The 24,180-nt window shown below is 47.6% G+C and overlaps 1 protein-coding gene across 2 annotated transcripts in view; it reads left to right on the top strand.

Moving 5' to 3' along the window:
* LOC144944131 (uncharacterized) overlaps positions 1-24,180 on the top strand; it is a 290,632-nt gene that overhangs the window by 103,062 nt on the left and 163,390 nt on the right. Inside the window, exon 1 of one of the 2 annotated variants that reach the window (XM_078872237.1) lies at positions 11,146-11,194. The exons of the other annotated variant lie outside the window; for it this stretch is intronic. Coding sequence (XP_078728363.1) covers positions 11,152-11,194 — 43 coding nt within the window. The 5' untranslated portion in view covers positions 11,146-11,151. Of the gene's footprint in view, positions 1-11,145; positions 11,195-24,180 lie in introns of those variants that run through there. 2 annotated transcript variants of the gene reach the window in all.

Below are 24,180 nucleotides of genomic sequence, written 5' to 3'. Positions count from 1 at the left end.
ACTCGTATATTTGGTACAAGTAAACCCATTTAAAAGTAAAGGACTGCTGTCGCTAATTGATACAAAGAACACTTTAAGTAGCGGTTTCAGTAAGCACGGTTTAATAAGTTAACTGAAAGCCACTTGTGTCTGCTTGTGCAATTGGCCTTGACCGTAATTATCCATATCGGATGTTTTGTAATGCCTCTGCCACAATCTTTCTTTGTCCGTCTGTGAAAATGAACTTTAACTTTTGATATAAATTAAGAGGAGCAGGGTAAAAGGGGTTCATTTAGTCATTCTATTTTTTACAATGTATGCCTAAAGACAAAACAACATTGTTCAATTCAGCATGGTCAATAATCTTCGGGTCAAACGGATACATACCAGCAGCGTGTCATCTGCACACCTGCACAATGACCCTGAGACTGAACCGCACAGCCACCTTGGTGTTCGCGCTGCTCCAGGCCGGCAAAGGCCTCGGTAACGCGGGAGCAGCTCCGCAGCTGGATGAGAACTGCGCGCGAGGCTGCGGTGACCCAGCAAACCGAGGGGATTGCCAGGCTATAAAAGCCTCTGGCTGTGGTGAGACCGCGTGCGTGCGCGCCTCCCTCGGCGATGGAGCCCGCGTCGGCTGAGAGCACCGTGGGGTCACTTCCCTCACTGACTCCAGCTGACAACTTGGAAACGGGACTGCACAATGTCATTGTCATTGTAATTGCTTTGGGGATCTTGCATTTAAACATTTAGAAAGCAGATGAATCTTCATATTCTTGGTTCTTTCGGTAAAGTCACGTAGATAGAAAAATTAATAAAAGATAATAAAATTTAAAAAAATAAAAATACAAAATAAAAATAATAAAAGCAAAAGATGGATCTTTGCTTAAGAAGCAGCTTATCTGGTAATATCACGGGCGAGTCCGAGACAGCTTATGAAAGGGTTTATAACGATGTCTCAAATGTGACTGATTAGAAACTGACCGTTACGACCTCCAAAGGGGTAAAATGTAGCCGGTATTAAGAGACGCGCTATATTATAAATGTGTGTGACCTGAGTAACAGTACTAGGATTGGAGAGTTTATTTTAGTGTTTCCTTGTTTGGTCATTTAAAAAAAAGAGCTTTAGACCCTGCCTCTGGCTCACAGCAGGCTACTCTTGAGAACGGTGTTCAATCAATCGTGTCTTCTCTCTTTCAAAGAGTCGGGCACCCATGGAATTTCATCTTTTCCTGTTCTCTGTTCTTTTGAAGCACTTCTCGTGGCTCGAGACCACTTAATTCTCTGATGCTATCAAATCCATGTTTGTCTTTGTTGTCCTCCTTTGATGACGCATGTCCTTTTATTTCCACTTCGCGGGCTCACGTCACGCCCGGGCAATATCCTGCAGATCAATCTGCCGATTACGTAAGGAGAACCACCGTCCATCTCTGTTGAAATCAGATGGATGCGTGACGATGACCAATGGCTCGCAGTAACAGAGCTAATATTTCATCTCTAGTGATACAGTCAGTGTCACGTGCCTCGCAATGAGAGAGCCGCTCCAAAGTATATTGGATAGGCAGCCACTCCAGGTTGTGGCCCAGCGTCTCGTGTGGGGGCGATGCTGAACTCAGCCAGCCCGTATGTTTGGCTGGGATCTGTTTTGAAAGAACAAAACAGGACCGACAGGAAAGCAAACCACTCCTCTGCATGGTGGATTTCTTTCACACCGTACGTAGCCAACCGCACTAATCGGAGGTGCGGGAGACTCGTGCCTATAAGCCAATGTGTGCATCTGCTAACGCGCATTCATATGTTTCGTATTTGCCATGCAATGCTCGAGTAATTTGTTCATCACATTTTTACCAACATTTTTACAATTCTACCCATAAAAGCTGCAGCGTACGGCGGTGGAAATATCTGCGCATCACGTGGTGGAAAGCAGTGAATCATTGGCGCAATTGTGTGGAGTTAAAACAGAGTAAACATACAGGAAACAAAATATCCGTGAACGCATAGCTGACTCTTGGCCATGGACGTGGAGAGGGCCAGCGAGTAATTACTGCCCCCTATGAGATGGCCCTTTGTGAGTGGTGGGGGTATTGATGGCGGCAGAGCCTTGCCCTTCAAGGGGAGGCTTGACGAGCGAGCCACCCCACTCCGATGGGAACCAGAGAAAGGCCTCTTGTTGTTGGGTGGATAGCACTTGGGCTGAAAGGGACCTTTTGTGGCGGGGGGAGATACAGGCTTCACAATTACACAAGACCCAGCCACGTAGGCATGCCAGGAGACAGTGAGCACCGGCGCTATGAATGACAGCAATATTCCAAGTTGTCGGCCAGGCGAGGGCACGACCATAGATTAGCGGCGTAATTGCATTCCTGGAATCCGCAGTGCCAGAGGCCAGACACACTTTAGGTGATCGCTGATTTATGACGAGGCATTGAACGCTTCATGAATATTTTTAAGGATTTGTAGATTTTCACATGTTCGCCAAGCTGGTCATTGCAAGCGTGACAGTGGCCACAGGCCCGTTGCATTGTTTGGCATAGGCCAATGAATGGTCGAGTGAGCACGAGTCAGCGTTTTCACTCGACACCGCAGTGTCCAAGAGGACTGCGGTGCCTGGGGTGGGCCTGCGATCTTTTGTTGGGATCCCCCTTTTGAAACGCGCCACGTCCAGAGAGCTAAAGGTTGGTACCGCCACATCGAGACCACACCGCAGGACGTGGCGGTGCCTTTAGGATGCCACTGTTGCGACGGCCGCAACTGACTGGCGGTGGTGGGTGGGTGCGGTGGTAATGATCGGAAGGGCGGGGTGGGGGGAAGGGAGGATGAGGAACCGGCGTGGTCGTTTGCATGGAACCGTAAACGTATGCAGGAAATATATCCAAAAACAGTAGTGTTGATCGTCCATTCTCAATCCACTGCTGGACAAAGGTGTCCCAAAAATAGAGAAGTCTGGAGATGAAAGCCTTCTCTCTTCCCACGTGTGCCTTGCTTTAATGTCTTCTTTGTTGGCCGCTTTTCTGAGCGGAGTGTTTTTGCTCAGCAGTTGCCATCCCTTGCAGCGGGACGTCCTCCCACGAGCCGAGCTGCTTTCTAATCCGATCGTTCTTCCCCTTATCTCTTTAAAGTTTTTCCAAACACACGTCTCGCCTGCTGCTTTGTGTGGGTTTTCTGCTTTGTAACATTTATAATTGTATATGGCGGTTTTCATTCCATGTTTTGGGCTGTCTCTGTGCATCGATTAATTATTTTCTGTTACTCTTTAGGTCATTGGTATGGCCTATGGTGCTTTGGAAGCATTTGTCCCACACGATGGATTTTTCCGTTGGATCTAAACCATTTCTCCCCTAACGGTGTCACTCGTGTGGGCAGCTTTCAGCTCGCAACCGATTACCTCACATTGGTTCCCATCCGTGCTTGTGAACAATCGCATTTGTTATCCCAACCGAGAGGTGCCAAGGGCTGACAAACGTTGCCAGAGTTGGTGGAAAAGTGCCTTATTCACCAATATATTATTGATAAATTAAATAAAAAAAATATATATATCATGTCTATATCTACTTATCCGGGCATCTTTACCTTCCTTCGGGCTTGCTGGAGTGATTATATCTCTTTGTCTGCCGCAGCTGTTGAGGTTGATGGTCACCGCATTCATGGAGTGCTTTTGCCAAAAGCACCGGGCAACTCGGCGGCTGTCGCCAAACGGCCGCCTCACCCTGCCCATGAGCCTCAGAGAGATCAAAACTTGTCCAGGGTTTCCCCGTTAAAATAAATGCTGTTGTCGAAACTTTAATCCAGAAAATAAAAGTTAACGTTATGCGAAGCGTTCTCGGTTCAATCATTGTTTTCCCCGTCCATGATCTGTTGGGACGGCTCGTAATGATTTCGCGTTAAGTTAACGTCCTTCCAAGTTTTACTTGGCTCTTCTGGGAATGGCCCTGGCTGACGAAGCTAATGCAATGTCTGTGTATGGCAATGCCATTTCCGTCAAAGTGGATTCGATCCAGCATATTTAATACACGTCAAGAAAGGTTCAAACCGAGAGCAGTGAGCTCGAGCAGAAAAAGCAGAGGTGCGGGACCCCAGTGGAGTGCATTTGATGTAGAATATATGTCTGACTTTTTTCGCACCGTACGTAGCTAACCGTGCTAATCGGAGGTGCGGGGGAAGAACGGCAAACTAAACACGAAAAAGCCGTTCTAAAGAAACGAGAAGCGACAACAACGCTTGCGAATGGAGGCAGATGAGCAAAGCAGAAGCGGTCACAGTTCAGCTCCATCTCCGATCTCTTCACCTGGGCTCCAGAGATGCACCACGATCCACCACACAGCTCTGGATCCAATCCAGAATGAATTTTGCCAAGAAATGAAACGTGGACCTTGACGATGAGGATGTATAAACGATCGAGGCACTTTTCAATTAAGGTTGACAACTCGTAAAAGTTGGCACATGAGATAAATTTTAGATATTTGATATGTACATCTATGAGAATAAAGAATGTTGGAGGGAGGGGAGGAGTTGGGTTTCAGTAGTTCTTGCTGACCCGCCCATACTGGACATCCGTAAAGAAGAGCTTCATAGCTCATCGGATTTTTCCTTCAGTCTAAATCAAGATTCTAAATCGCCACTCCCAAGTCTTTCCCCAAATATTCCCGCCCCCCCCCCCTTGAGAATATGGACAGTGACATGTGGACTGTGTCTATCGGTGCCGTTGCTCGCGTGAACGTTAAGTTGGGGACGATGACGCGGAAGCAACGATCCAGACGAGGACGGGCCCTCCGTGCGCCCGCCGTGCTCCGTGCGGCTCCAACGAGCGGCCACGCGACTCCCACTGCAGGCCACTTCACAAACGAGCAAAAGAGCAGCCGGCAGCTGCACGGGGGAGCACGCAGAGCAGTGCTCTCGAGTGCAAAGACTTGTGTAGTGTAGTGTGTACGTATAATTTTTTTTCGCACCGTACGTAGCCAACCGTGCTAATGGGAGGCGCGGGGGGAAGGACGACAAAATTAAAACAACACTAAGCAGTTCTAAATAAGTGCGTTTTCAATCTAGATTTCAGAGTGCGTAGCTTCAGTGGCTTCCTCATATTGGACGGATTTTTAGGAGGCCACCTGCTCCCTCACTCGAGGGATTGCGAACTGTTAACCGTGAAGGAGAAAAACGCCCAGCCGGGGATTGAACTGTGTGCAGCACCGTACGCTGCGTGACCATGACTCGCGCATGAATGGCATTCTTAAGCAGGTTATCCCTGACATGCCACAGTCTCTGGAATTTTGTTTTGTGTGACTTTCTTGGAAGCTGTCACAATGATTGATTAATTGGAGCTGTTTTGTCAGCGCAATAACTACCAATCGAATGTGCATTTCTGAAAATTGTTTCTGCAGAATAAGAGTTGTTAACCAGATGGTAACCCTTACGTGAACATTCCCAACGAGGTTTTCTCTGCAGACAACATATCAGATGTTTGAAATAAAAAATCTTTCTGCTGAAACAAAAACTGTTGTGAATGAATGGACATGAAATTGTTTTCCAAGAAAAGTGGAGAACATTTCCACATGGTTTGGGCCGATTCGTTTAAGTCTGGTAAATAAGCAATACACTGATGCTAATTTGTGCAAATGACAGCGTCTGCAGCAGGATCAGCTGGGCACATGTAATCAGAGTCTATTTCTTCCTTGCAGTTTTAACACAACTTTTAACACATTTATGTCGATTGTGGCTAACCCTGAAACACTCTATAATTATTATTACACTTGTTTATCCCAGAAAAGCCTAATTGAGCCTCAGGCCTAGTGTGTTTTTTTTCCGGAGGGCCCTGCCGAGCATTTGCGGTACGGGATAGATTCTTCTGCTTCTGCGGCGTGTGATCCCAATTGAGTAATTTGCAGGCATTTTTTCAGAATTTGGATGGTTGGTCAATGCCGGTTACATTGTGTGTAGTGGGGACATTTTTTGTGCTATAAGAGTAAAAATGGAGAATCCGGACGAGACTGATGCAGAACAGGGGAAGAATATAAACACTCCACGCAGAGTGGCAGCCGAGTTGGCAACCGAACCCAGGCCCTTCTTGATGCGAGGCATGAACGTTGCCAGCAAGTATGAACACGGCAGGTTCACATTCACAGTTTCACACAAGTGCTTGTAGAAAAAAGTCGCGCAGTAACGATGTCACAAATATATGACTAATATAATTCATGTAATACATGAAAGGACGACGGCATTGGCTGTGGGGCACAAGCTGCCCAAAAGCTCCACACCTTCATGAAGGCCCAGCCCCACTATCAATGAACGTTGAGCAGTAGAACATGCAACCTCTCTTGCCAGTATCAAAGTATAAGAATACGTTTGACCCTTTACGGCATTAAAACAGGTGTTACGATGTTCAAACACAAAACAGAAACCTTTTTGCAAGGAATTATGTCTGCATTAAAGAAGCCTGTCTCTGGTGTAGACCAAACCGTTTCAAAGACGATGCATACATTACGAGAGCATGTTTTCGTTTGCATGTTCACCACAAGTATATGTGGTTTATGCAGACATTTTTTGCAAAAGCTTTTTGTTTGGTATTTGAACATCTTCACACACCTGTTTAATAGCCAGAGAGGGTAAGACCAATTGTTATGCGTTGAGCAGCAGGCGAGTGTCTTGGTCAGTGGTCTTACTCCACACCAAAACGTGATTGTCCCATTCGAGACATTTCCTTTGGAGATTTCCAATTGGTGCAAATTCCTTGGGCTTAATACGTATCAAATTTTCGCTCAACACGGTTCTGCGCGAGGAACGTTATGAAGTCAAGACTGTGGTGACCGTCACAAGACGGCGTTTGTCACGTTAACAGACAGTCCATTGAGTGCGAGACAAAGGGGGAGCACACTGAAAAGATCAATATTTACCGTTTCTCAGGGCACTGTTATACCAATGGCACTCAACATTACGCCATGGAGATTTCCCCATGCTCTTCATGTACAGTTGGGTTTGCTTCGCGGTCCGTAGTTTGGGTTACATGGCCACAGTCGCACTACTTGGGCTTGTCTTTAAATTCCCTCGCAAACCAGCGTCATTCACTACTACGTATCTTGTTCGGACGGTCCTGGAGGTTATGTTGAGCAAACCACGATTTGCTACATTGACACCGGTAAACGCCGGCATCCGTCATCCGTACCTGTTACGCTGGAGAAGAAGATCCGATTTGCACGGTCAGCTACGTACGGTGCGAAAGAAGTTCAGCATACATACGTAGATATGCAGATGTCACAAGGGGTGGCGTGCAGGTAGGGCGGCAAGGTTGGTATTGTGGTCGGGTAAAGACGGTGCCCAAAGGGCAATTTGTGCGAGTGGTGTTGACACCTTTCACGGCTGTGATGCAGCCCTTCGGAGGCAGGGAGGGGTGCGATCCCACAGATTTGTGCAAACTTCCTAAACCAGTGGGCAGCACGGGTGGCTGGGATAGGGCAGCATAGCTAGTGTGACCGTGATCGTCTCCGTGCGTGCCTCTTGAGCGCCATCCCCTTTTTAGGCGCGGTGTGTTTTTCTCTGGGTCCTCCGGTTTGCCTGAATTGGAATCTTTAACTATACCGTAGGAATCCGATGAGATGTGCAGATCTTTTTCACAGAAGTCCATCCCACATGCAGAAAGGGGAATTGACCAAACATCCCAGTGCAAGACCCTGAAAGAGTCTTTGAGACTCAGTGAGTATGTATTGATAGATAACGTCTTGATTTTTCTATGTATGTATGTTGAACTTCTTTCGCGCCCTACGTAGCCAACCGTACTAATCGGAGGTGCGGGAATATTTTGTTTGGTCACGGTCCAGAGTTAATCGCGGTGATCAATTGAATGAGTAACCCCGTACCTTGGCGTTGCTCGGTTACGCTTCTGCCCTGTGAAGAGTCTGGACGGATGACAGGACGCTGACCGTGCACTGCGAATGAAATGGACGAGGAGGAGGGGGGAACGGCAATGGATAATAATTTTTTGAAAGTAAAGAAAACGCTGAAAAACATTTACAATTGTGATCGGCAATAACCGAGCAAATGAGTGAGTGAATGAAGGCGTGAATGAAAAACCTTCACTGGGGTGCAGCAGAGCCGCGTTCAGTCATCGATTCCTCGTTACCGTTCCAGTAAATGGAACTCGCAGTCTTCAACGTAACACGTAAAAATGTGTTTAGTAAAAAAAATACGATGCCGGGGCTTGCTCGCAACGGCTGTCCTGGAGTTCACCCAGCAGAGCGCCATCGCGTGCGTTTAATTGCAGTCCGGGAACCGCACGCTCTTACATGGGCATTTAGTAACAGTTGTAATGAAAATAATGATGATGATGCTCTAATAACGCGCCACGTTTGGTGTTCGCGCCATTCTTAACAGAGCCAAGCCATCACGAAGGAAGGCGCTGTGTTTCACAGACTTAGTCTGCAGGAACTTCACAAGCGGGGGGGGGCGAGGATATTATGAATACTGTGTAATCCAGCACCTGTATTGTGCCCTAATGTAGTTCTGTATTAGTAGTAGTACTGTAGTAATAATTGACAAGCCGTGGGATTGGTGTTGCCAGTGTGTATTTTTTGAGGTGGGTTGGAGGGCCCACATGGGGTCACGCGTGTTTTGTTTGTCATGCCGTGAATCTTGGTCGAACGCTGTTGCTGTGAGGGTTTATAACTTTTCATAGCGTATCTCCTCCAGGGGACGTTACCAATCACGCAGCTGTTCAAGCAATTTTTTTAAATGTGCTGCTGCATTCGCGTGCCCCCCACCACCCACCTACCCACATCTCTCACTTAGCGCCAAGTGCTCTGCCAGAGCTACGGATGTTTCCAGACGCCCCCTCCTGGCTGACCGTCTCCTGTCCTGCGCCTGGCACTGTTGGAGACAAGGGTAGGGCTGAACGATTTGGGGAAAATATCTAAGTTGCGATTTTGCTGACAGATCTTGCGATTGCGATTTGATTTTCGATTACATTTTTTTAAGTTAAGCTTCAGTTCAATATTCACTGTGTAATAGATTTAAAACATGTGATGGAGCATGACCACATGATACAATCAAAAGATGACTTTACCGAAAGACCCAAAGAGCTCTATATAACTGCTCTATATGCTCTAATGCAAATATTAGAACTTAAAATATATGAATTGCTTCCAACATGTATTATTTAAAATGTTTTAATTGAAATAGAACAATCAAACATAGAACAATTGTTAAGTTAAACAAGAAAAAAGTTAGTAGAATAAAAAATAAAACAATTCCAATAAGAAAGTAATAGGACTTTTCAAATCGCAGCCTTTGCGATTTGCTAATCGCATTGTTTCAAATTGCGATTTCGATTTGAAATCGATTAATCCTTCAGCCCTAGACAGGAGGCCGGCGGCACACTGCTTGCTCAGTCGCCATCGCCGCCGGTGTTGCAACGGTGGGGGGGGGGGATTATCACCAAGGCTGGACTCCGATGCACCCAGGTCTTTTTTTTTGTTGCTGCGAGCGCTGCAGCCTCTCGCTGATGTGCAAAGAGATGTGGCGATGGGGCCCTCGGGATGCTGGTGGCCCGTGTGATTTCACTCCCAACTCCCTGCGTTTCCGATGCCGTGGCTTGCAAGCGTGCCTCGTGCCTTCTTGACCAATTCCTCCAAAAGTATTGGGCACGATCACGGTGCTCTCCACTGCTCCTGCCGCGGTTGTCTGCGCTTGACCACCTGAACGTGAAATTGAAGTTGTTGCTCTGCAGCTACATCAGCAGCCGTACGAAAGAAAATAATATGGTGCAGTTTTCGACGCAAATCTATTCAAAGTTGCAACAATAGTTTTTGTCGGATAGAACAAACATAACATCTGCTGAATTTTTTTCAATTTAAACCATAATTGTTAAGGAATTAGAGGGGTTATTATTATTATTATTGCACATGGCCATGTATTTATCTTGTCGAAAAAGTCCGGACTCGTAACGCAGTGCTCCATCACGTTGAAAGTTCCACTGGACACCCACTCACAATTTCAAGCCGGATGCCCATTAAACAAAGAAGATGTTAGACCAGCGACGGAACTTGCGTTTGGCACTTGAGTAAATCAACAACGGCGAGCACTGCAGTGCAACTCTCACCCGGCATGGGGGAAGTAGTGCTCGTGCATCCGTTTGCGACCGCTTGACACCTCAACATGAACATGCGTGCATTGGTAACGTCAGGTTTTAAATTTTCTCATCAAATTTAATACTACATCTGCATTCAAGGACGTGTCATTCACACGATGTTCAAGCGAGGTAGCTGCAAGTTTGAAACGTTTTGCGAGTAGTTGATCACTGTCCGCAGGGAACGGTTCACGTGGTGGTTTGTGTTTTGTTTTGTTGTCAAGGGAGTTGTTTGGATGGTTTGTGCGGGTTATTTATTTTACGCGATGCCTTTATTTAAAGAAAACACAAAGAAAGTTGGGCATGAACTGTGGGATGATTGATTATACCCACGAAGTACTCTCCTGGGTAATCCGGCGCCCAGCATGACATTGTTTAAACGTTCTGTGTTAGTCGTGCGGTGTTAGAAACTGATTTTTCTTTCTTTATACACGTACAACATGAATGCGATTTGACAAATGGCACAAGCCTGGAGAAGTGAGTCATTGCAAAAGTGTCATTCAGACTACTCAGCTAGAATTGTCATCATTATTCTGCTTGTTTACCCAGGAAAACCTCACTTGAGTCTCAGGCTATTTTTCAGGAAGATCCTGCCAACTTTTTGCAGGATGCGATGTTTGGCATTGGATGTTTTCTTTAAGTTATGGGAGGAAACCGGAGAACCCATGTCGAACAGGGGAAGAACATACAAACTCTCAGCAGAAAGGCGCCAGAGTCGGGATTCGAACCCAGGCCCCGTCTTGCTGTGACGCACTGCTGTTTGCACCGCGCCACCACCCTGCCGCCCGACAACGAGCTGCAAACTCTCTCGCTACCGCCCATAGCCGTTCCACAAGGATCGTACCGAGCGGACTGTACCGTGGGTTCCACGTGGGCTTGATTTAGGCAAGCCCTTCGCTGGGGGAGCGGGGCCGTGCGTGCAGGAGATTCCGTGCGGTGAGTTGGCGCCGTGGGTAGTTTGCCGTTCCCGTGGTTCCCCTGGGAGCATCGAGAGCCCACCAATCAAAGTCCCCCCCCCACCTCAGCGGCAGCTGCCCCCAAGTGAGTTCAAGGGGCGACGAGTGAAGATGTTCGCCGAGCGACCGAGCGAGCACTGCCGTCGTCGGCGAGGTGAAAATCGTCGTCGCGAGTGCCGGGAGGCGTTGATACGTTTCGTGTGCGCGAGCCAGCATTGACCTCCATTATGATTCTCACATTCCAATGAAACGTTAAATGTCAAAGGTTCCCTCTGAACTCACCCCCTCCCTCCCCTCCCACCACGATCTGGATTGTTTTCCTTCTCCGGAAAGAGTTCAGTCCAATTAATCTGGATTAGCGGGCTTCTTACTGTAGTCAGAAATTATGTGCAGCAATTAGAAATCTAATCTTTACTAAATGTCCCTCCATGGGCCTTATTGTAAAGCGTATGATTGTTTTTACACATGCATGACGTTAGGAACACACACACGCGCGCACGAGTATTCCACTGAAATGAACACCCTCTACCAGGTAATCACATCACAAGAGGCACCGCGTTGGAGAACTCGGCTCTCTTGAGAGGCAGGTTAATGGGTGTTCAGCAGATCAGCCTATTTGCAGCGTTGCATATCCCTCCAGTTCCTAGAAACGCTTTAGAAGCGTCTTTGTGCCTGCGAATGTGAAACACGCCACTCAGTGTGCTCCCCGTTACGGCGATTTCATGCGGTTGCAGAATTGAGTGATTGGCTGCGTCGCCACAAATCCGCATCGGGGTGGAACAAGGTGACTGAAGGAAAGGCTCGCGGCCGTTCGAATTCTCTGTGCAATTGGCGTCCGAGGTGATGCTGAGCTTTTATTTATTTATTGCGGGTGATAGTTGACGTGGTAATGATTCTGCATTTACATTCCAGGGACGGTGGAAATCCGAGTGGTTTTTACTCTCCAAATTTTTTTTAGATTGTCAAACGATGTTTTCGACTCGTCAATTAAAATAGATTACTATATTCACAGCACATCCGTCGAATCGTGCACGTGTTGATTATTTGCATCGAATGAACATTCTTGACAAATGTTATCCTGCTGTTGCATATAGAATGAACTCAACCGACAGTAAATTGATTGTAATAGTGAATTCAATTGTGACCGCGAATTGTGACAGTTCGAATTGTCACAATTCGGCCAGCGCGTTCAACACCTTCGTGACTGACACCACAGCACCGGCAGCGATGTCACCGCAGTGAGCTCGTTGTAGACAGTGAGCACTCCGACTTCGCCAGAACCATCGCACCGGCATGCCTGAAGAAAGACACTTTTCAAGTCTTTTTGTTCCTCATTTGACAACGCCAAAACGTGTGCGAGGCACGCACCTCCGAAACGGTTACTTTGTTTGGCTTTTGCTGTCATCTGAATTTGCACAGACCGCCTTCGCCCTCCGGCAACAAAAACGCGGCAGAAGCTTTCATTCTCGTCAGGGCACCACCCTGGAGCGTTTTGCGTGTGCCACCTTGCGTGTGCCACACTCCGTGAGCCACCTTGCGTGTGCCACACTCCGTGAGCCACCTTGCGTGTGCCACACTCCGTGAGCCACCTTGCGTGTGCCACACTCCGTGAGCCACCTTGCGTGTGCCACACTCCGTGTGCCAGCTTGCGTGTGCCACACTCCGTGTGCCACCTTGCGTGTGCCACACTCCGTGAGCCACCTTGCGTGTGCCACACTCCGTGTGCCACCTTGCGTGTGCCACACTCCGTGTGCCACCTTGCGTGTGCCACCTTGCGTGTGCCACCTTGCGTGTGCCACACTCCGTGAGCCACCTTGCGTGTGCCACACTCCGTGTGCCACTTGCGTGTGCCACCTTGCGTGTGCCACCTTGCGTGTGTCACCTTGCGTGTACCACACTCCGTGTGCCACCTTGCGTGTGCCACACTCCGTGTGCCACCTTGCGTGTGCCACCTTGCGTGTACCACACTCCGTGTGCCACCTTGCGTGTGCCACACTCCGTGTGCCACCTTGCGTGTGCCACACTCCGTGTGCCACCTTGCGTGTGCCACACTCCGTGAGCCACCTTGCGTGTGCCACCTTGCGTGTGCCACACTCCGTGTGCCACCTTGCGTGTGCCACACTCTATGTGCCACCTTGCGTGTGCCACCTTGCGTGTGCCACACTCCGTGTGCCACCTTGCGTGTGCCACACTCCGTGTGCCACCTTGCGTGTGCCACACTATGTGCCACCTTGCGTGTGCCACCTTGCGTGTGCCACCTTGCGTGTGCCACACTCCGTGTGCCACCTTGCGTGTGCCACACTCTATGTGCCACCTTGCGTGTGCCACCTTGCGTGTGCCACCTTGCGTGTGCCACACTCCGTGTGCCACCTTGCGTGTGCCACACTCCGTGTGCCACCTTGCGTGTGCCACACTCCGTGAGCCACCTTGCGTGTGCCACCTTGCGTGTGTCACCTTGCGTGTGCCACACTCCGTGTGCCACCTTGCGTGTGCCACACTCCGTGTGCCACCTTGCGTGTGCCACACTCCGTGTGCCACCTTGCGTGTGCCACACTCCGTGAGCGGGGGTTCACCTCGCGTCACCTCGGGCCCCGAGCGGAGTGAGTGTAAGGCGATCCTCCCGTCAGATTGCCGTCACAAGTGCGCGCGCTCAAAAAACATATATACATACACAGGCGAGGAAGTAAAAACAAGAACGAGATCTCCGTTGCCCCCCCCCACAGCAGACGTCGCGCAGATTTGGCCCCAGCGCGTGATTGTTTTATCGCTAAGCCGAGTGTGCAGCATCCGAAAGGCAGTGGCCATGCTCCCATAGAAACTCGGCCGTGTTCTCAGCGACGGGGGCAGTCTGTAACTACAAGGCCGATAAAGTGTGTGTTCACGTCTTGAAAAATGCACGTCGGCTGCACATAATGATTTTAATATACGAGCTCTCACCGCCGTCTAAATAAATACGGCACTGTAATCGTCTGCTAATCGTCACAAATTGGTCCGCTTCCGTTGCGGGTGAGTTAAAACAAGAGTCGAGCCAGACTGCCTCTGCCCTGTGCGGGCGTTCGGCTTAAATGCTTCGGAGTGAACGTCGCGTGTGCGAGTGCAGTGGGCGAGCGGCGGGTGCCGAATGTGGACAACAACGGTTGATTACAACGGTGAGCCGGCGCTTTGTGCTGTCACCGAGATCAAAGGAGGATCACAAAATGTTGTTCATGATGAGTTAAAACCACTCGGATTTCCACCGTGGAAATGCAGAATCGCTACCACGTACTTTGAATCGGACACCCATTGCACAGAGGATTTGAGCGCCCGCGGGACTTTCCTTCCTTTAGTCACCTTGTTCCACCTTGATGCGGATTGTTGTGGCTACGCAGCCAATCACTCAATTCTGCAACCGCACGAAATCATGTCAAGTTCAGGAAATGTGCACCATGCCAGAGGCGGTGTACCCCGGCACGCACTGATTCACCACTGGCACCCCCCGACGATTGCCAAATTAGCAGGATTCACGTTCGCCGTTAGATTCAATAATCAATTGTTATTGTTTTCGCCTCGTTTTTACCATCCCGTTTGTATCGTCTGTATCATTTGTTCTATCTCTTTTGTATAGTGTTTTTGTTAGGATAAGTAGCCATTTAATGTGCATGTGAATTACTTATATCATAAAAAATACATTGGAAGACACCTTGTGTGACCATCAACCGCATCAATGGACCGTATGGTAAACCCATAGAGACACAGAGAGACTCAAAGAGATAAAGCATATGAAAGACAAGCCACAGTAGCGCGATTGTGGTCACGCAGCCTAAACTATAGACCGTACGGTAAACCGCCGTAGTCTGATCTCCTTCAGCAAACCCACACAAACTCTCTCCCCTGTAGCCCTCGCGTGGCGAGCGGACCTTGGTCTTGACATTCAGCTCCTCAACGTATTGCCATCTTAAGCAAGAGGAGATCAGAATCCGTCCATGCATGATTTGTAGCTTGCGATGAACTTCAACCGACGCGTCGATGGCTGCGTGCTTCACAAACACTGCCCATGCCCTGCGTCTGCTCTGCCTCTGCTTTGTTCTCACACTGCCTGGCCGGCCGTGCTCTCGGATGTAAATGCCAAATAGTCTGGACGTGGGAGTCACGAGTCTAATGCTGAATGGAATCTGCTGGATTTACCTCCAGACTTCCTACTTAATGCATTCTCGGCCGGAGACCATTGATGTGAGAGTGCTTTTAATCACATTATAAATTTTGATCCTAATCCTGCTATTATTATCATCATCTTTACATATTGCTTTTGACTTTTTGACACATTAATATTTTTTAATGTCTGGCGAAGCAGACAAAATGTACACTATAGACACGTATGCGCTTTTTCTACACTCACCAAGCTATGGAATGGAACACATACTTGTACTGTTTCAGTATTCGTTTGACATATAACTGAAAAGTATGAATTTCTAGTTTTCCTGAAAATTACTCAAATGTGGTTCGACAGCAGCAGCAACATCGCCCCCTAAGGTAAAAACTTGGCGAGAGCCTCCTGAAAAAGAGTGTTGAGACTCAGTGAGAGATTTCCTGGGTAATCAAGCCGAGTCGTAGTAGTCATAATAATGTTGACGTGTGACTGCATGGATTTGAGCCCAGGGTTCGAGCAGTGTCAGCTTAGGGCTCTGATAGCCGTGATGCACCCGTGTGTATGTTGAACTTCTTTCACACCGTACGTATAGCCAACCGTGATAATCGTAGGTGCGTGTCGTAACGGATGCTCGAAGATCCGACCGTGTCCGTCCAGTGCTCGCTAAGCTGCATTGGCTTCCGGTTGCCGAACGAATATATTATGAGGTCGCACTCATTAAAACACGAAGTGCTTGCCACAAATGAACGGCAATACCTTGCTGATCTCGTCAAGGAGCATAAATTATCACGCAAACTCAAGTCATCCTCACGCCGGCTTTTGGCCAGTCATCGAACAAAGCCAATGGTCACTGTATTGCGCGCTTTGTTCGGCCGTCTGGAATGCTCTTCCTTATGATATTAGGAAGCCACCGGAGCTATGCACTTTTCAATCTAGATTGAAAACTGATTTATTTAGGACTGTTTTTTTATACTCTTTGGTTCTTTTGGTAAATTCACGTAGGTAGAATAAATAATAGATCACGACGTTTCGATCGCAACGCAAGCAATCGTCATCAGGCGGAATAGAGAGGAGGGAAGCTGCTGATGCAGGCTGCTTTTAAAGGTGAGAGATGGGCGTAGGTTTTAATGTTTAATTTGTTGTCCTTCCCCCACACCTTCAATTAGTACGGTTGGCTACGTACGGTGCGAAAGAAGTTCAACATACATACAAGGACAACTAACTAAACACAGAATCAGTTTTGAACCACTTGGCCACCTCCACACGCATACCGTCTTTAGCACCCACATTTAAGTGAGACCTCTACGCTGATACATCCGAATGTTTCAAGCTTTTTAAATTTGGGCCCCACATTAATAAAACATAGAACATGTGCAATGTATTTCCTCTGGTGAATATCAACATGGCAAATTAATCTTTTTGGTTCTCAAGGCGGGCGAGGGGGGGGACTGCCATTCCCGACCCCACCGCCCACCCCTCTTGAATCTGCCACTGGTTCAGGTGTCAGTACTGGGAATTATTCTGCGTGGCTGAGGGGGGTGCCCCCTTTGTACAGACTGCTCTCCAGACACACCCGCTCTCTCTTGGCTTCCGTGATGCACGGGGGTGGTGGTTTTCCCCCATGTAAATGCCACCGCTATTTTTTTTCCCCCTCCCGTAACGCCCGTGCGTTATGTTGTGTTTTGGGAATTCGCATTGACTTCTTTCTGTGGCCGACAGAAGTGGTCTACCGATCATTTTGGGAGTTGAGTATTTCGGGCATTTGGCTAGTGCTATAAATCCCCACATTGATACGCCATATCGTTGAGCTGTCATTTTGGGGCCAGGTCGCTTTTAAAAAAGAGTGATATAGCTCAGTGTGGGCCTCACCGAGTAAAATAAAAAGTAATGTAATAGTTTTAGTTAAAGGTTCTCCTAGTAAGACAGCTGATTTGCTGGGAGAAAGATTCTGCCAGTATCTGTCAATTTAGCCACTTTTCCATGAAATAATCCAGAAAACAGTGGTTCAACAAATCCGGATTGGGGCCGCAAGCGTCTGTTTTGTAGCGAAAAGTTAAAATTTGACGATGAAAGCGCCATCAAAGAAATACGCACACTTACTGCGCATCGATAAAAGTGTATCTAATTGTGACAGCTGTAATAAGGCTATCGTACTCGTGTAATTATACTGAATCTTCTAAGTGGCGCTCTGGCGCAATGAATTCACCTCGCAGTGGAAATTGTGAGCCCTGTTCTGGTCCGCGGTCACCTGAGCCCCACCCTTCTTACAGGATGACTGCGGTCGGTGGAATGAGACCAATTTGTTGGAAGTCGCCGGTGGCCGTGCTATGCAAAGAATGTATCTGCCATACGAACGTGGAATTTGCAGCTCTGACTCGGGGTCACTCACGGATATAAGTACCGCGCCACATTCGTTTGCCCCTTTCAATGACTGAAGACACCCCGGGGCGTAATTATCGACTGTAAACTCTGTACTCTGAATTCCTGCCGGCTCCATCAAACAATTAATAGCACAAGGGTTGTGATGCACGCTTGGAATGGCAGAAAGAGGACCGCGTGTTTTAGAGATCTTACGCAGGTTAATGACGTCGTCCAAACTATTGAGAGACGTCGTCTTGGGCAGGACGCGTCGTTGCGGGAAGGGGTGACGACGGAGGATGGTCCAGAATGACAGCGGAGTGGCAGCCAAGGAATGGAACGCCTCATAGAGGGCCACGTCCATCAGGGAGATGGAGCGATGTGAGATCAGTTTGTGCTCAAGTGCTCCGTGGATTGTTCCTTGCCAGGTATCGCGAGAGGTGGCGGCGGCGGCAGATTGGGCAGGCCTTCATCCAGCAGTGGATTGATCATGGGTGATGATGACGATGATGCGTTATTGCGACGGATTAAAGTCTCATTGGGATAAACCGCAACACCGTTGGCTTTGCAGCACAAACCTACATGAGCAGAGTCTGACATTCGTATTCGCCCTGGCAACAGCAGCGATAGAGCGACGTTAGCGGCTCATTGCTGTTGCAGGGTCCTTGCTGAGCGCTTGGAGTCCACGTTGTGTCCAGCAGAGGGCAGTGTGGAGCTGCAGAAGCAGGATGCTGTCCTGCACCCCCCCCCCGCCCATCATTCAAGGCACCCCGAGGTGCTGCGAGAAGAAAACTTTGCAGGCGGTTTCACTTCTTGATGAATTTACTTGGATGGGCAGGTTACAGTTGTTAGCTGTAAGCTGGGCGGCAGGGTGGTGACGCAGTGGTAACACTTGAGCCTGACAGCAAGAAGCGCCTGGGTTTGGCTCCAAACTCGGGCGCGTCTCCGTGCGTGTGGAGTTCGTATTTATTATAATAAAGGTTTTTTGTAGGTGAATGTGGATTTACTCTCCAACACACCGGTGTGCTGAACTAGTAGCTAATTGGCACGTTGTGCTTACGTGACAAACCTTACTCATTGTCTGTGTTGGGAGGTGGCGGATTAGCGACACGTTTATTATATTTACACAATCTAATCCAAAAAAACCTTTATGATGAATAACATTCGTGTCAAACTGTTTGTATTCTCTCTCCCCCTGTTCTGCAATAGGTTTCCTCCGGGTTTTTTGTATCCTCCCGTAGCTAAAACACACACACACAATGTACTGTTACTGGCCTCGGACAAACCTCCCCAATGGTAAAATAAAAAAAATGTGCTCCCGGTTACTGAGTCGAGAAAAACGAACAGCGACATCGTCCTCGACTTGAAAAAAAGTTGGGTCTTGAGCCTCGATGAGGCTTTCCTTGGCGAAGCACAGCAGGAGCAGCAGGCCCACTGGGACGCACGGTCATAGAGATACGAGCCCTTTCAGACACACGGCCTATTGTTCTCCACGTCTACACTTAACATGAGCATATTAACACAATGAGAGACAGAGAGAGAGATGTCGATCAGTGTTACAACACTGAGGCAAGGTCGCCGGCGTTGTCGGCTTCTACATGTGGCCTTACATTGCCATTGCTCAACCAGTCTGCTGTGGCAAGGCTTGTGGAAATGTGCATTCCAGAATAATGAAACCTGATGGATGCGACTGCAAGGTCATAAAAAAAAATGTTGTGACCGCATAATGCACGTCACTCGTTGTGCCGCGAGTTCATTGATTCTAAAGGTCATTTGTTTGGCTGGTCCGCCCCTGCCACCAACACCGTGCCACCAACGCGCAGACGCGTCTGCACACCCTGCCGCCCGCTGCAAGAGGTTATCCTCCACAGCTCAGTCTGGTTTGTGGATAGAGAGGGCAGTCAGCAGTCACGACAGGACTGTAGCCACATAATATTAATTATTGTCGTTTTCTGAGACGATGGCAGCTACACAAAAATAAAAAGAGACCCCACCAACAGCCTCGTCTCCAAAACCAACAACATCTGTTCTGCTTCAACCGCATTAATTGATCAGACCAAACAGTTCTCGTTGAAACCTTCTGCAGCCAGGCCACCAAGATTGTACGGCTTGCCAAAGATACATAAAGAAGATACACCTCTTCATCCCATTGTCTCTACTATCAACTCCCCCACTTCCAAACTGGCTCGTTTTTTGTCCGAAATCCTACGGCCTTTCACTGGAAAAACCACCTCTGCAGTACTAAACTCTACTGACCTGGTATCGACAATCAAGGGGATTGCCCTGTCCCCAGAGGACCTGCTTGTCAGTTTTGATGTGGTTTCCTTGTTCACCAAGGTGCCTGTGCCTGACACCATCGCAATCATTGAAGACTTGGTTCATCAAGGATTAAATGCTGGGGTACCCCCCCTGGTGAGACACTGCTTAACCAATACATACTTCACCTGGAATGGAACCTTCTACAAGCAAATTGAGGGCACCCCAATGGGCTCCCCCCTATCTCCGGTTGTAGCCAACATCTTCATGGAAAAATTTGAGACGGACGCCATCCAGACTGCCACTCTACGCCCGACCTTATGGAAGAGGTACGTAGACGACACTTTTGTCATCTGGCCACATGGCCGGCCTGCTCTAGACCAATTTCTCGACCACATCAATTCCATACACCCAGCCATCAGATTCACCATGGAAGTCGAAAATGATGGCAAGCTACCCTTTTTGGATGTCCTAATCAAAAGGAGACCTGATGGTTCAATGAGCCACTCTGTCTACAGGAAAGCCACCCACACGGATGCTTATCTAAAACCGGATTCCCACCACCATCCATCCCAGAAGAATTCCCTCATCAAGACTCTATATCATAGAGCCCAATGCATCTCCGACCATGAACACATTTCCAGTGAACTCAAACACGTACGCCAAGCTCTTAAGGCTAATGGTTACTCCGACTACACAATCCGCAAAGCCATCACTCCAACCATCAAGAAAGATCCTGTTGAGGAGCCTTTCAAGACCATCACCTTACCCTACATTGCTGGGGTCACAAAAAAGATCTCCAAAATCCTGATTAAACACAAGATCCAGGTCCGATTCAACACAGTACATAAAATCCGTGATCTGGTACCATCTGTAAAAGATGTGATTCCAGACATACAGTACCCTGGCGTCTACAAACTAAGTTGCCTCTGTGGTAGCAGTTACATTGGGGAAACCAAACGACACGTCTCAGACCGCATTCGTGAACATAAAGCTGATCTAAAACACGGTAGGACAAACACCTCAGCCGTGGCAGACCACTGTTACAACTCAGTGGGCTCACATGACATTGACTTCTCCAAGACGGAGGTTCTCTGCAAGCCATCTGGCTATCATGAGAGATTCGTTCATGAGGCGATCCACATATACAAACACAGAGACAATTTTAACCGAGAAGATGGATTCAGGCTTAGCAATCATTGGAAGGACGTAATAAACCATTTCGATACACATTAGGGTGAGTTGAATAATACATAGTGTTATATTAAAATGTATAAAGTATAGGGTGGTTTACAGCAATACAGTATATAATTTAATGTTGGGTTTATCTATGGCAGTATATAGTACTGTATATGCTAAGAGAATAAAGTTTAGATGGAAGTATATTATATACTTCTTACGACGTAGAATTGTAATTTTATTATTTGTTGTTAGTAACTCAGCTTATTGTAGAGTATAGTAAGTATCAGTTTATATTTTAGTTTTTTTTTATGTAGTTTTCACTTCGGTTTTCTACGTGGTTGTTTGGTAAATGCAGCTACATATCACTAACATTCCTGTCCTTTATTAACGCTGTTCCTTGCGCCCCCCCCGTGGTGCTGTTGATCCTGCATAATGCATGGGCATAATGGGACTTTGAAACCCCTCCGCCCACCCCCTACGCATTGTCCATTGGTATGCTAAATTCCTCTTCATATGCACATTCTTTTGTTAAGGCGCTCCTCCTCGCTACACCTATATAAGCTCCTAGCTTGATAATGTTCTCATTCTTCGCCTGAGGACGGCTGCTTGCGTTGTGGCCGAAACGTCGTGAGAATTGTTTTATTATGTTTTATTTTTATTATTTTATTACTTCCCTTCTACGTGACTTTACCGAAAGAACCAAGAAGATGAATCCCTGCAGTCACGAAAGCTTTAAATCGAAAATTATTGTCGTTGTTTATATATAAAAAAAGCCTCACTAGGTCTCTCTGTGAGGAGAGTTCTACCAAGATTTCACAGTTGGGGGCGATGTTGCTGCTGGGTGCGATCCCAATTGAGGGCAGGATCCCCTCGTTATTCGCGAGGGAAACGTTCATTCCGGAGATGCTCCTGAATAGAACATTTCACGTATAATGATATTGGTCTAGGAAAACCTATCCTGTTGATGAATGCCCTTAAATAAATACGTAAATAAGATTTCTCTCTCAGCACTGTATCGCATCACTTCATCACATCACATTCTCTCTCATCGCTTTATCTCATCACTTCATCACTTCATCACATCACATTCTCTCTCATCACTTTATCTCATAACGTCATCACATCAATTTCTATCTCATCACTTTATCTCATAACGTCATCACATCACATTCTCTCTCATCACTTTGCCTCATCACTTTATCACATCACATTCTCTCTCATAACTTAATCTCATCACTTTATCACATCACATTCTCTCTCATCCCTTTATCTCATCACTTTATTTCTCTGTCTCGCTCAATGCAGTCGCGTAGCGTTCCAGATGCCATTAGCGCATAGCCAAAATCGTTGATTGTAAGTGCGTGAATAACGAGGGAACACTGTAGTTTGCAGGACATTTTTCAGCATTGGGATGTTTTAGCTAATGAATCTTATTGCAGTACCCCAGGGTACCATAGTACCCCGGCTCTCGCATAATGTCCGTGATGCAGTCATTTTTAGTCTGTTGATGGTCGGCGATGCGGCAATAGACTCCTCTCGACGAGCTGTACACGATGCACGATAGTCCATCAGGGTTTCAGCGCAATCGTCCTCGCTGCGTTTTGACATCGCGGAGTAGCACTGAATTCGGATTGATTGGTACCCCAGTCGCGGAGTTAAGTAACACCCCTAGAAAAAAAATAGTGTCCCAGAAATAAAATATTTAATTTCCTCGGCCATTTTGTATTATTTGGCACCCCAGGGTACCGCCATAAGAATCAAATACCGGTTACATTGTGTTTTTTTTCTACGATAGGAAACTGAAGAACCCGGTGGAAACCCATTGCCAACAGGATTGATTCCAGCACTCTGGTTTCCTCCAACACACCTTTAGTTTGTGGACTACACATCCCAATGGGACTTGGAGCCTGGCATTTGGAAACCATTCTTGGAGCCTTCTTTCCCCACGAACATCTCCGCGTCTTATTGCCGCGTCGGTTTAAGCGGAGCGAGCCACGTTGCAGAGGGAATGCTCCTATGAGATCCCTTTTGCTGAAATGAACGACTCTCGGTGTCAATGTACCTTCGCCCTTGGCTCCAGTGTGCCGGGTGCCAGCGATTCGCCTTGGCCATTGCACGCGACGGGGTCCTGAGAGTCAGGTAGCAGCCACAGTGCAGGTCGCATCGCTCTTCACGTTGGGCCCTCGGGATGTAATCGAGGAGGTTGATGTAGAGCGTACGCACAGCCTCGCGCAGTGCCGGCCACCTCCTTTGCCATGGCGGGAAGATGGCATGTATTGTGCATATGTTGAACTCCTTTCGCAACATACATAGCCAACCATGCTAATCGGAGGTGCGGGGGAGGGGAGGACAACAAACTAAAACACACACGCACACAAATCAAATCCATGCTAGCTGTATTAAAGCACCCAAAGGTGGCCCAGAGTCCTCATGGTTGAGTTAGGCCATGCGGGGTCAGCAGTTCAATTCCCACAATTACCCGGCAATTTCTTCAGGGAGTCACCAACAAGCGACATATGTTGTGAGGTAAATGTTTAAAAACGTTGGCAAAACACAGAAAGAGCCCTATGGGTGGTGATGTCAAGTCTCATATCCGAGATTTGTAAACGACCACCTGAGAAAATGTACAAATATATACATATATTGTTTGCTATGTGATGATAATACATCTGGACATGCAAAGAAATACAATACATTAAATTGGTTGTTCGTAACTATATCCTTTGTATTTGATGGATCGTGGAATATTGTTCAACTGACAGTCACCCAACTGCTGCCCATATTCATCCGTCCTCTTCCCTAAACTCAAACTAAACTGTTTATTATTTTAATAGGTAAGGCCCACTGAGCTATATAGCTCTTTTTCAGAAGCGATCTGGCCACAAATGTTCGCCCAACGAAATGGCTTATCACGTGCTAATTTATAGCACGTGGAGGGAAAAACTGGAGAATCCAGAAAAAAATCCACACGATCACAGGGACAACATGCAAACTCCAAATATACAGCAGGCGTCAAGGTCGGGATCGAGCCCACAACCTCATGTATACCAGGCATGGTAGTTAACATCTCGCCAACGTGGCGCCCTTGGTGCTACCGAGATGTGACGAATGAGCTGCTCACAAAAGATGCAGCCGCTGGAGCTTTGTACTTTTAAATATTCTAGATTGAGAACTCATTTGTAGAGAACTGCTTTTTGTCTATAGTTTGTTGTCTGTCC

Source organism: Lampetra fluviatilis, chromosome 2 (assembly GCF_964198595.1).
Source record: "Lampetra fluviatilis chromosome 2, kcLamFluv1.1, whole genome shotgun sequence".
NCBI classification, from domain to species: domain Eukaryota; kingdom Metazoa; phylum Chordata; class Hyperoartia; order Petromyzontiformes; family Petromyzontidae; genus Lampetra; species Lampetra fluviatilis.
This window is presented reverse-complemented; position numbering and strand designations above follow the sequence as displayed.